At 38.6% G+C, this 13824-nt stretch overlaps 1 protein-coding gene across 6 annotated transcripts in view; it reads right to left on the bottom strand.

Moving 5' to 3' along the window:
• The window catches only part of ACBD5 (acyl-CoA binding domain containing 5), a 46707-nt gene extending 33440 nt beyond the window's left edge, over nucleotides 1–13267 (bottom strand). For 2 of the 6 annotated variants that reach the window (XR_009617613.3, XM_060659105.3), the window contains exons 1-4: nucleotides 12051–12207; nucleotides 11695–11866; nucleotides 6738–6858; nucleotides 4778–4850 (exon numbers count right to left, since the gene is read on the bottom strand). Coding sequence is in view for 1 of the 6 variants with exons in the window: in XM_060659105.3 (XP_060515088.3) it covers nucleotides 4778–4850; nucleotides 6738–6858; nucleotides 11695–11866; nucleotides 12051–12065 (381 nt within the window). In the remaining 5 variants the exon portion in view is untranslated. Of the gene's footprint in view, nucleotides 1–4777; nucleotides 4851–6737; nucleotides 6859–11694; nucleotides 11867–12050; nucleotides 12208–13208 lie in introns of those variants that run through there. The other 4 variants (XR_009617615.3, XR_013556932.2, XR_009617612.3 and 1 more) reach the window with 4 other exon arrangements.
• Between the last annotated feature and the right edge of the window lie 557 nt (nucleotides 13268–13824).

Genomic DNA, 13824 nt, shown 5'->3' with positions numbered 1-13824 from the left:
TTTTTTTTTTTTGAGGGGTGGGGAGGGCCAGAGAGGGGAAGAGACAGAATTTCAAGCAGGCTCCATGCTGAGGCTCCAACTTGTGGCTCAAACCCACAGCCCTGGAATCGTGACCTGAGCCAAAATCAAGAGTCAGACCAACTGACTGAGCCAACCAGATGCCCCAGAAACACCATTTCTATATGATGAAAATATTCTGTTAAGGTACAGATACTGTATTGTAAAGCAAAGATTAAATTCCTCAGTTTTTTTTTTTTTTTTTTTGGTCAGATGAACATATCTTTTAAAGCCATCCAAATCTCAGTGTTCTACTCTCCGTTCAATAATCTTAGTAATCACTAATCCAATTTCCTAAGTGCCTCTGCAATTTTGAGGAGTGTCTTATATCTCAATCCTGAGTATGCTGAGCACTAGAAGAGTGTATCACCCATTCTAAGTAAAGAAATTAGCATCCAGAAAGAAAGAAAGAAAGAAAGAAAGAAAGAAAGAAAGAAAGAAAGAAAGAAAGAAATTAGCATTCTGGAAGGAAGAAGGAAGAAAAGAAAGAAAGAAAAAAAGAAAGAAAAATATTAGCATTCTAGAAGTAAGGAAAGAAAGAGAGAAAGAAAGAAATTAGCATTCTGGAAGGAAGGAAGGAAAAGGAAAGAAAGAAAGAAAGAAATTAGCATTATAGAAGGAAAAAGAAAGAAAGAAAGAAAGAAAGAAAGAAAGAGAAATTAGCATTTTAGAAGGAAGGAAGGAAGAAGGAAAGAAAGAAAGAGAGAAAGAAATTAGCATTCTGGAAGGAAGAAGGAAGGAAAGAAAGAGAGAAAGAAATTAGCGTTATAGAAGGAAAGAAAGAAAGAAAGAAAGAAAGAAAGAAAGAAAAGGAGAAAGAAAGAAAAAGAAAGAAAGAAAGAAATTAGCATTCTAGTTTTTCTCTAAATCTCCAAAAGATGGTTATCATCAGTCAAGCCTTGAAAAGAATAAGCCAATATTTTGGACTTATAGACCTATGGACCAGACCCTCACCATGGTAACTTTCAGGTTCCATCCTTTATGAGACTATGTTATAATAATCCTCCCTCTAGTACAGCGATTATCCCATCCTCTTAGAAATCCTGAAATAATTAGTCTGGGGTTATACTGAGGAATATATATATATATATATATATATATATATATATATATATATATATATTTTTTTTTTTTTTTTTTTTTTTTTTTTTTTTTTAAACAAGATTCCCCAGTGACTCCAACATGCAGCCAGTGTTGAGTACACTGATCTCTCCTTAAGTCCAACAGACATAATGCATATTATTCAAGTTCTGGCTGAATTCTCCAGTAATCCTCATAAGATAGCCTGCAAAATTTGGGAGCTGCTGGCTGGCTCAGTAGGTAGAGCATGTGACTCTTGATTTGGGGGTTGTAAGTTCAAGCCCTATGTTGGATGTAGAGATTACTTAAAAATATAATCTCAAAAGCAAAAACAAAAAAACAAAAAAACCCAAAAAAAACAGACTGTAAAATTTGTACAGAAAACAGAATTTTATATTTCCTTTTGATTATGAATCAAAAGAACTTTCTTTAAAGAAATATGGGTTATTTCCCACAAACCACTTTAGTTATTCCTTTCTCTCAAAGCTAAAATTCTATTAAATCATTTTATTAATTAAAAAAAAAATTTTTTTTAAGAGAGAGAGAACACAAGCAAGGGGGGGGGGGGGCAGTGAGAGAGGGAAAGAGAGATTCTTAAGCAGGCTCCAGGCTCAGCACAGAGCTCAACACAGGCCTCTATCTCAAGATTCTGAGATCATGACCTGAGCCAAAATCAAGAGTAGGATGCTTAACTGACTGAATTACCCAGGGATCCCCCTGTTAAATAATTTTAAAAGAATTTTTTATTCCAGGGGCACCCCAGCTCACGCTCTCTCTCAAAAATAAACGAACATTAAAAAAAAAAAAAAAAGGGGGCACCTGGATGGCTCAGTTGGTTAAGCATCGTACTTTAGTTCAGGTCGTGATCTCACAGTTCGTGAGTTTGAGACCAAGGTCGGGCTCTGCGCTGACAGCTCAGAGCCTGGAGCCTGCTTTGGATTCTGTCTCTCTCTCTCTCTCTCTGCCCCTACCTTGCTCATGCTCTGTCTCTCTCTCTCTCAAAAATAAATGAACATTTACACAATTAAGAAAAAAAAAGAATTTTTGATTCCAGCAACTTTTTCAATGATATTTCACTGGCCAGTTTATAAATTACAAAAATTTTCCATAAAATATTATTATAAGATATAAATTAAATTAATGAGGTTCCTTAACATTTGAATGCAAAGGCATGGAAAGAGATTTATACTAAAAGAATAATTCTAGGGGTGCCTATGTGGCCTGATAGGTTAAGTGTCTGACTCCTGATTTTGGCTCAGATTACAATCCCAGCGTTGTGGCATCAAGCCCCATGTCGGGCTCCACACTGAGCGTAGAGCCTGCTTAAGATTCATTCTCTCTTGGGGTGCCTGGTGGCTCAGTCGGTTGAGCGTCGGACTTTGGCTCAAGTTACGATCTCATGGTTCGCAGGTTTGAGCCCTGCCTCAGGCTCTGTGCTGACAGCTCAGCACAGGAGAATAGCTCTGAAGAGCAATAATACAGTGAACTGTATTTATAAATACAATCTAACAACTGCTTCAGTTAGAAAATTATTGCAATTAAAAAAAGTGCCAAATTCAGTAATCAAATTTTTGGGATAATGTACTATCCCACACCATTATTATATTTTAAGTCATCTCTATACCCAACATGAAGATAGAACTCACAACCTTCAGATCAAGAGTTGGATGCTCTACTGACTGCACCAGCCAGGCACCCGCCTTCCCACATCATTATTTAGAAGATGCAATTTTATCTAATGATGTCCACAAAGCAAAACTCTGGAAATACTTTAAAAGACTAATCGAATTTTCAACCAATGGGTATCCTAACATTTTCAGATTTACCTCTAAAGGTTTACTATAAACTTTATTATATTCACAGTATGAAAAATGAAATTTTAAAAGTCTGAAAGGAAATAGCTGGTATATTATTTTAATTAGAGAAGTAGTTACAGAAATCTACGGGCACAGTGGAAGTATCTTAAGACAGTTAAAAGGCAGCAGCATAGTTTAAATCCATCTCCCTCCCACTTTAAACTGTGGCTACATCATTAATTAATCAAACTGGACAGGAAAAATGGGTAAATTTTGCCTAATGTGTCAATTCAACTTTACATTATGGAAGCATGTCCTTAAACTTGTAATATTTAAAATAAAGAAAAGGAATGGTTACCAAACCAAAAAGGCTTTAGATTTTCTTTGTCTTTCTGCTTTTGAAAGGCTTCGTTGTTGTATTACTGATAAGGTTAACAGCCAAAAGGACTAAACTCTGCCTTCTGTTATAGATAAACCAAGTCCACTGAATAAAAATTATGAAAATGTAACAAAGTGCACAGCTTTGAGTAGTATGAAAGAGATTAAAACAAAATGAAACAAATGAGTCTGAATTGACCAAACAGGAACTAACACTGTTGAATCATCTGGCAAAAGAACTATTCCTTTTTAAATATTTTCTTTATGCTTAAAGACAATTTATTTAAAATTATCAAACAGGGGCGCCTGGGTGGCTCAGTCGGTTAAGCGTCCAACTTCGGCTCGGGTCATGATCTCACGGTCAGTGAGTTCGAGCCCCACATCGGGCTCTGTGCTGACAGCTCAGAGCTTGGAGCCTGTTTCGGATTCTGTGTCTCCCTCTCTCTGACCCTCCCCCGTTCATGCTCTGTCTCTCTCTGTCTCTCTCTGTCTCAAAAATAAATAAACGTTAAAAAAAATAAAAAAATAAAATAAAAAAATAAAAAATAAAATTATCAAACAGACCTAAATCTCACAACTTCTGATCCAGTTTCAACATAAAAATGATCCTTTATAAAGACACTACGATTACCTTTAAAATCCATGATTTCCTCATAAATTTACTTCTCAAACCAATCCCTTGAAACAGACTTTAAAGTTAGCAAGGGATGCCCTCCTTACTAATTACCAGAAAAATTAAAAGCATCCTTATCTTATTCTGGTTCTGAAGGACCTCTGCATTCACAGAAAAAGTGCTTGCTACTAAGAAGTCCAGGGTTGGGAATATCTCAATTTGTGAGTCAAAACTTGATGAGAACACTGATGGGCAGGGCTGTTAACTATTTCTTCTAAATAAAAAGTTCCAAAGCAGAAATGCTTTCAAGACAGCCCAGGTACTTCCCACATTCTTAAGGAAGGGACTTCAGTATTTTAAAAGACTCCTATTTCTATACTTTCTGAAGAAGCTGACTATGGAGAAAGGCAGGGAAGATGAAAAAAAAATCACATCACCACGTGATCTTAAGGAAAAAACACTTACCTTAAGATGAACTTTGATGAGGGGAGCCTGGGTGGCTCAGTCAGTTAAGCGTCTGACTTCAGCCCAGATCATGATCTCACTGTCTGTAGGTTCGAGCCCCATGTTGGGCTCTGTGCTGACAGCTCAGAGCCTGGGGCCTGATTCTGTGTCTCCTTCTCTCTGCCCCTCCCCCACTTGCACTTTGTGTCTTTCTCTCTCAAAAATAAACATTAAAAAAAAAAAAGATGAACTTTGATGAGACAAATAAAACCCTAATAAATTCAATAACTTAGGTTTTGTATTCTAACATATTATAATCTCCTTGTTCCTTAAAGCAGCTAATTTGCCTGATAACAAAATTAAATTAGACCTGCTCTGAATATTTTCTACTGGGAATTATTTCCCCTACCTTTTTCATTTCTTCAACATATGCAATCATGGCTTCTTCTTTGGTCATATCACCCAGTGAACTCCAAGCATCCCTAGAAATGGAAATATTCAAATAACAAAAAAATACCTGTTTTCCAATTGCTCAGAATACAATTTGTAGTCAATGCTATATGGTTATTAATTTAAAACAGGCTCTCTACTTAAAGCCTACGCAAAGATAATATGTTTCCAAAGGATCTCTTTAAATGTACCACCTTAAAGAACAATATCAGAGGAAATAAACTGTCAAATTAAATAGTATTTAAAAGTAGTCATAGCCCATCTATAGATTATAAACTATATAAACTATATTATATCACTATAGACCAGATACTATAGACTATTGATAAATATTTGCTAAGAACTCTTCAAAAGTTTTATATTATAAACAGCAATGAAAGGAACATTTTAGAAGACTATATGAAATGAACTATCACAGCCATGTTTTAAAAGAACAGGAGATTGAGTTTAAAATTTCCATTACTTTAAATAAGAATCTAATGTATACACTCAAAAAATAGAAATGGTTTCCTACTCCTAAAAAAACAAATATGTGAAGCACAGGCAATTTTTAAACCCACAGACAATGAGAATACAGTAAAACTTGGAGTGCGAGTAACTTGCTCATCTGCAAGATGAGCAAACTTTTTTTTTTTAATGTTTTATTTATTTTTGAGAGAGAGAGGGACAGAGCATGAGGTGGGCAGGGGCAGAAAGAGAGGGAGACAGAATCCACAAAGCCCACTCCAGGCTCCGCGCTGTCAGCACAGAGTCCAACGCGGGGCTCAAACCCGTGAACCATGAGGTCATGACCTCAGCTGAAGTCGGACACCCAACCAACTGAGCCACCCAGGTGCCCCGACGAGCAAACATTTCTAATAAATTTTAACTTGATAAACGGGCAATGTCTTGCAATATGAGTAGCATGTGATGCCGAAGTCACATGATTGCAACTAAGCCAATGGTTCTTGAAATTTGCTTTGATATACGAATGCTCTGGATTATAATCATGTTTCTAGGACAAATCATGCTCGCAAACCATGGTTTTACTGTAGACCTTTGAAATTTTTGCCTAAAATGAAAACCTTTCTTTTTATGTATTTTTTCCAGAAGCAGCTGATATCTACCAATGGTCAATTCTGAGGAAAAATTATAAAGTAAATAAATCAATTTTCTTAAAACAGATTAAATACCATATTGCTATTACATTTAACCTATTATCTATGACCATTCATAAAGAACTTAGAGGAAAGTATAGTGCTAACAAATCCTCAAAGGAGTTTAAGGACTTCCAATTCAGGGTAAAGAAATTCAGCCATCAAAATGTGTGGCTCTTAAGACATGCTTCACCAATTAGCATACTCTGTTCATAATATACTTTCTATGTTACAGAGGTAGCTATGGATATAACTTTTTAAAGTATATTAAAAATCAAATTTCAAAAAAAAAATCAAATTTCTATTCAAGTACAGTGGGAAGGAGTGACAGCTTAGATAAAAAGTTAGCACAGTAATACCTGAGTTATGTTCCTAGTTACTTAGGAATCATCTAAAGGTTCAAAGCAAACAGTGTCATTTGACAAGTAAAAGTCATTACTTTTCCCCGCAGGTAAAACAGGCAGGAGAGTTTATTTGTTTGTTTGCTTAACTGAGTTTGGGAGTTGCTCTTGGTATAAGAAAATGAAAAAAATTCCATAAAAGGAAAGACTAACTGAAAATGATTTTTGATGCACCTACCCCTTTGGGTTTTACTGTTTTCCTCTCTTCCCTGAGACTTTTCTATTTGTATGAAATTGTGTTAAAAGCACATGGAGGATAAAAATTGGATCCAGTATGTTAGAACACCTTATGCACAGGGTAACACATAACCACATAAATAAGTCATATGATAATTATGTCATTAAAATAAAATTTCTTTCAGAGCTCTCTATATAAAATTACCATTTATATCTTCCAATAGGATCCCAGAATCCAGGCCTCGACAGTTTACAGGGTCCTTCAGTTGCCTGCTTATAGAAGCTATAGAATTTGAGCATCATTTCATTTGTTGGCTGAAATGAACCTATTGGAGACATATTAAACATAAATCACCTGGAGAATTCAATTGATACTAAGGCTATAAATCAGCTTAGCTATACTAATAGTGATATTTAAATTTTTTTTTTTTTTTTTTCAACGTTTATTTTATTTTTGGGACAGAGAGAGACAGAGCATGAACGGGGGAGGGACAGAGAGAGAGGGAGACACAGAATCGGAAACAGGCTCCAGGCTCCGAGCCATCAGCCCAGAGCCCGACGCGGGGCTCGAACTCACGGACTGTGAGATCGTGACCTGGCTGAAGTCGGATGCTTTAACCGACTGCGCCACCCAGGTGCCCCATAAATATTTCATTAACAGTACAATCATTTACTTCTGTCTTATAGAAACAAACGTTATGGCTGTCCGTTGCTTTACTCCTCTGACTTAAAAAATGTACACTCTGCTTAATAAAACCTCAACATTAAGAAATTCAAGACCTTTTGGTCAAATTTCAACTTCTCAGTGAATAGGAAGTCTGGCTAAAGTGAACCAATGTCTGCTGTGGTAGAAAAAGAATCCAAGATAAAATAGATTTCTCACTTCTTACCTCTGTAATTTTGGACACATCAATTTCTTGATAATCAAATCAGTCTTTATATATGTCTCTAGCGTATCTGTGGTCTTTTTTTGTTAAAAGTTTCAAAATGTATGAATGAGTGCTCTAAGCTACAATACTTAATAATAGAAAAAAATTGGAATGCAAATGTTTCATAATAAATAATTGACTAAATTGTTATGATACATATACACAACAAGATCATTTATAACTACAGCCCTTAAAAATTATATGGTATGAAAATATAAACGACTGAGAAAAGTTTCACAATCTACTATAAAGTGAGAAAATAACAGTAGTTTAAAAATAGCATATCCAGTACAATCCATTTTTGCAAAGTAAGTATTCATACACATAAAAGGCAGAATAAATGGAAACACATCAAAATTTTAAAGACGATATCTCTGGATAGTAAGTATACAGATCATTTTCCTTTTTTTTTATTTGTGTTTTAAAAATTTTTACATTTGGGACCTCATCAAAATAAAAAGCTTCTGTACAGCGAAGGAAACAATCAGCACAACTAAAAGGCAACCGACATAATGGGAGAAGATATTTGCAAACAACATACCAGATAAAGGGTTATTATCCATAATCTATAAAGAACTTATCAAACTCAACACCCAGAAAACAAATAATCCAGTGAAGAAAAGGGCAAAAGACATGAATAGACACTTCTCCAAAGAAGACATCTATATGGCTAACAGACACATGAAGAAATGCTCAACATCACTCATCATCAGGGAAATACAAATCAAAACCACACTGAGATACCACCTCACCCCTGTCAGAATGGCTAACATTAACAACTCAGGCAACAACAGATGTTGCGAGGATGCAGAGAAAGAGGATCTCTTTTGCATTGTTGGTGGCAATGCAAGCTGGTGCAGCCACTCTGGAAAACAGTATGGAGGTTCCTCAAAAAACTAAAAATAGAACTACCCTACGACCCAGCAATTGCACTACTAGGTATATATCCAAGGGATACAGGTGTGCTGTTTCGAAGGGGCACACGCACCCCAATGTTTATAGCAGCACTATCAACAATAGCCAAAGTATGGAAAGAGCCCAAATGTCCGTGGATGGATGAATGGATAAAGATGTGGTATATATATACAATGGAGTATTACTCAGCAGTCAAAAAGAATGAAATCCTGCCATTTGCAACTATGTGGATGGAACTGGAGGGTATTATGCTACGTGAAATTAGAGAAAGACAAATGTCATATGACACCACTCATATGAGGACTTTAAGAGACAAAACAGATGAACATAAGGGAAGGGAAACAAAAATAATATAAAAAACAGGGAGGGGGACAAAACAGAAGAGAGTCATAAATATGGAGAACAGACTGAGGGTTACAGGAGGGGTTGTGGGAGGGGCGGATGGGCTAAAGGGGTAAGGGGCACTAAGGAATCTACTCCTGAACTCATTGTTGCACTATATGCTAACTAATTTGGATATGAATTGAAAATATATATATATAAAAAAAATTGTTCTTACATTCAGTGTGTTTATATATTACATTTATATCAAAATTATTATAATAAAAATTAAAACTATAAAAAGATATTTTATAAACTTTCTAGATTGCATAATAAACACACAATGTGTAGCAATCAAAAATTAGTAGTTTATAAACATTGTGAAAATTACAACACAGATAAGCTGAGAGCTGGTGTTTCGGGTTTACCAGGAATGAATAATTAATTCCAAAATCACAGTAACTATTATCTACATAATATATGCTCCTTTAGGAGTACCTATTAGACATTATTTCAATAATATTGTCCTCCTTTAAATACCAGAGGTTAAAAAAATGGGAAAATTACAGTTAAAAGGGTTACATATTTTTTTAAGCTTTGAAATAGTTTTATTTGAAAAAAAATTTTTTAAATGGTTGCCTACTTAAATAACACAAATCTAAAACACCAAGAGACTCATCTCAAAATATCTTCAGTAAGTCACAATAAGATTAAAGATTTGTTTTTAACATTTATTTATTTATTTGGAGAGAGAGAGAGAAAGAGAGAGAGAGAGAGAGAGAAAACCCAAAGCAGGCTCCAGTACTGTTAGTGCAAAGCCTGACACACGCCTCAATCCCACGAACTGTGAGATCATCACATGAGCCGAAATTAAGAGTTGGCCGCCCAACCAACTGAGCCACCCAGGTGCCCCAAGTCAAAATAAGATTTAAAAGTTTATTTGTTGGGGTGTCTGGGTGGCTCAGTTGGTTGAGCATCTGCCTCTTGATTTTGTTCAGGTCATTATCCCAGGGTCCTGGGATTGAGCCCCGAGTCAGGCTCCGTGCTGAGTGTGGAGGCTGCTTAATACTCTCCTTAAGATTCTCGCTCTTGCTCTCCCTCTGCCCCTCTCCCCCACTTACACGCTCTCTCCCTAAAAAAAATAAAATAAAAATCTTTAAAAAGTAAAAAAAAGTCTATTTGTTAAGGTGAGTGAAATATACATTAGACTAGATTACAGCAAAAACTGTTAACGTATTGAATATACTCTGTAAGACACTAGATAAAGTATAATCTGTCCTCAAGGTGCTTGCTCACGCGTAACATATTTGACATGTGTATTTAAAATGTTATCTAAGAATTTAAATTTGTAAAGGTCAAGGGCAAACCAAACATAGATGCTATAGGATTCATTATAACCTCAGACCTTAAATAAAGATTAAGCAACAAGGAACAAAAAAACAGATCTCACTCTTTGCAAAATAGTCCAGGGCAGGCTATACCAATTAAAGAGTACAATTATTAAAAGATTTAATAATTCATTATAATAAGACTTCCAGCTTCAATCAATATCAATTTAATTTCAGGGGATAACAGTACACTGAATATCATCCAACACAGGTGCCATTTGCCAGGGTACCTTAACCTTGTGATAGCTTCTTAAATGTTATGTGAATAGTTTATATTTACATGGGTTTAATACAAAATATATATCAACAAAGATAGTAGACAAGAGACATCAAGTTCTACCTTTAACAATTCTCAAAAAATTATAAACGTGTGGTTTAGAAAAAGGATAAAGATACAACTTATGTAAAACTCTTACAGTGATGCCTTTCTATAAACTCTCTTAATCAGGCAGTTAGAAAATCAACAGATAAATAAGTTCCTATATTATTTCTTTAGATGTTCATTCACTCTTATCTTTCAACCCCCTCCTATGAACTCCAATTCGATGTCTGAGATTACAGAAGGAATACGATTTTCTGTCTATTTGCTTTCAAAACCCTTTAAATCTGCACTTTATGAATTTTTATTAAGTGGTGTTGAATATTCATTTCGAAGCCAACAGATGATTAATTAAAATCAATTAAGTAGAACATATTAAATACTATAATAATATATCAATGAAGTATTCAGTGAATTTTACATTCTGGCACAGTAACAGTGCTTAAATGCAACATTAAAAAAATACAAGTTTATTGTGAAAAATAATTCATATAATGCAGAAGGACATGAAGTAAAAGATAAAAGTCCCCCTCCCCAAACTTCTGCACAGAAAAAAATACTTGAATAACGGCTTTAAACTTCCTAATATTGGTCCAAACCCATAGAATTACAAATTCAAAAAGCTCTGTAAATTCTAAACACGGTGTATTTGAAGAAAACCACACTTGGCCACATCACAGTCAAACTGCTGAAAACCAAGGATAAAGAGAAAAATCTTGAAAACAGCCTGAGAAATGACACAAGAACAACTGGAATGACTTTTCTCCTAAACTGCAAGGAAGGCCCAATATAAGTATAAGAAAGAGAACACTAGTGTAAAGAAAATAGCACACACAAAAAAGTACTAAGTATATATGTATTTATTAAAATAAATCATTTTACAAATGATTTACTGTTCTTTCCTTTCTCTCCCTTCACATCAAAAGTTTTTGGAAGGTTTAAACAGTACAGTTTAAGAGTATGCACACCAGGCATACTACCCGTCCCAGTTTTTGTGTGTGTGTGTGTGTTTTTAAACATACCCAAATCCGCAGTCATTAAGTGGCAGACTTTGTTTTCAACAAAAACTACTCAAAATCTGGATAACATATTTGTCTTTTTCTTGAAAATTGAGCAGGTAATTAATTCACATTCTTTACTTCTTCAACTACACTCCTTTTAAACGCAGAAACGAAGTAGGTTAAATAAGCAAGACTACAAGCAGAAATAAGGTTAAAGAAGGCGAGGTTAAGAAACTGGGGCCTCGGGCCTCTGCAGGAGGCTTGTTCAGCGGGGGCCCAGCGCACTTACCATTTTTCGGCAAACTCTGGATCACCTTCACCGCCGCCTCAAACCTGGTTTCGTGCACGGATCTCGTGTCCGCCATCTCCAGCCGCCAGCGCCGGCCCCGGTCCCGGTCCCAAGATCTGTCGGCTGGAATCAGGCAGCAGCAGCACCAGCTTTCCCAAGAGCCTGCATGAAACTGGAACATGGAGCGCAGCCGCGGATCAACATGCCCAAAGGGAGGAGGCCCACGCAGCTGGTCAATTCCCCGTTGCCCTGCCCTATCCAGGCCACACAGACCTAGGTGGCCCAGCTCTTTCCTCCTCCCCGGGGCGTGACCTAGACCGAGAAGCCGGCCCCGCGGAGACAGAAAAACAACTCACCGAGAGGAAAAGCATCTCTAGCACAACACGGAGGGACTCCGGCCACCAGCGGTCGCGGAGCCTCTCTCCCACCCACAGGACCCTGGCGGAGCAGCCACACTCCCCATCCCGACAGGGTCCGTGGGTCCGTCCGCGCCCTCCCCAGAGCCCCGCCCCAGAGCCACTAAAGGACCCACTAGCTGCCGCCGCCGCTACCGCGCAGCCGACTCCACCCACTCGCCGCGTCGGAGGAGACGACGCGCGCTGCAGTCGGTCCCCTGAGTAGGGCCAGAGAAGAAGGCAAGGAAGAGAAGTGAGAGATGTGCCGGGTCCTCGCTATTTTGAACGGGCCGGACCGCCGCGTCTGTGCCAGTGCAGCGGGACTGTGGGAGCACACAGGGAACGCGGGATTGGATCCTTCGCCTGGGCCCAAAGCGTCGGTACCGCTGGGCAAAAAAAGACCCTACCGTCCGCAGCTCCTCCTGCCCTCTTAGGTTAAGGTTTGAAGAAGGTGATGGGACATAAGCAAAGGGCTTTAGATCCGGATAGGCTCTGTGCGACATTATGTTCTGCCATTCGAGTTCTGTGACTTAGAGCAAGTTACTTAGCCTTTCCGTTGGCAATTTTACAGTACCCTCAAGGGTAGATGAAAGAATTAGAGATTTTGGATGAAAGTGTTTAGCAATACTTGATCCGCAATAGTTTGACAGCTTTAGCCGCCTGGAGCTAAGAACGTCCGAAAGTAATCTAACCAAAGGAGTAGGGAAGATTGCCCGCCACTAGCCTGGGCCGGGGAAGGGAGGGCACCTTCCCCAGCACCACCACTAACATCTTGTCCCTGGGAGCCGGGCATAGCCCAACTTCAGCCCGATTTAATAGGCGGCAGGGGTCGGGGGAGGGGGCATTGAGGAACCAGTACGGATTGTCAACCCTAAAAACGGGTACCGTGGGCCTTCAACTGTCTACCATAACACCTTGCAACCTCAGGCACCTAGAATAGCCCCCAGGCCCAGCGTGGGGAGGACTAATACGGATTTGGGAGATGGAGTCTTGCAGCCCGGAAGTCCTCAAATCGCCAGGGCCTTTCTGAGCTCGGGTTGAGTTAGGCGGGTTACTAGCAGTAATCTAAGCGCAGACGGTAAATTACTCTTCCCTCTGAGCCGCACTGCCGGCATTTACCTTGGCATTGCCCGGCAAGGCCCGTCCGGTATTGTCCCCGACGCCCGCCCCTCGCCCTGCCCCGTGGACTTGTGGGAAATGTAGTCCCCGCCCGCCCCCCCCTTCTCTGCGGCGCTTCCGGATACCTCCTTTGGAGGCTGGCGTTCTTCCCTGTTCCGGTTCGGTTTCTCCGTCCCGCAGACTCTCGAGCCGATGCGGCGGAAATCCCGCCTTCGCACTGCGTCGCACTCAGCTGTTTCAAAATGCCACATCCGCTTCCCGCGAGAGGGACCCTCAGTGGTATTTTCAGAGGTGTGCTAACGTGATCGGTGTGACTTGGAGAACGGGGGTGTAATTTTTTTGCTCCTGGTTGCTTACTGACTTTGAGGTCAAGGATGTGAAAGCAAATGTCGTTTAAGTAATAAAGACTACCGCTTTGCTGAGTGCCTGGTGTGTGCCAAGGCAGTGTCACATATTCCAAACGCTATAGGGTGTTTACGAATGAGGAAATGGAGGTCTACGGTAACGGATCTGCCCAAGAACCCACAATTTAGTAAGTAAGCAGAGCCAGGAGTCAGTCCAAAAAACTCTTGCTTTAGATCTTGGACTTTTTCCAGGACACCAAAAGTGTAAGGGA

This window comes from Panthera onca, chromosome B4 (genome assembly GCF_046562875.1).
Source record: "Panthera onca isolate mPanOnc1 chromosome B4, mPanOnc1 haplotype 2, whole genome shotgun sequence".
Classification (NCBI taxonomy): Eukaryota; Metazoa; Chordata; class Mammalia; order Carnivora; family Felidae; genus Panthera; species Panthera onca.
This window is presented reverse-complemented; position numbering and strand designations above follow the sequence as displayed.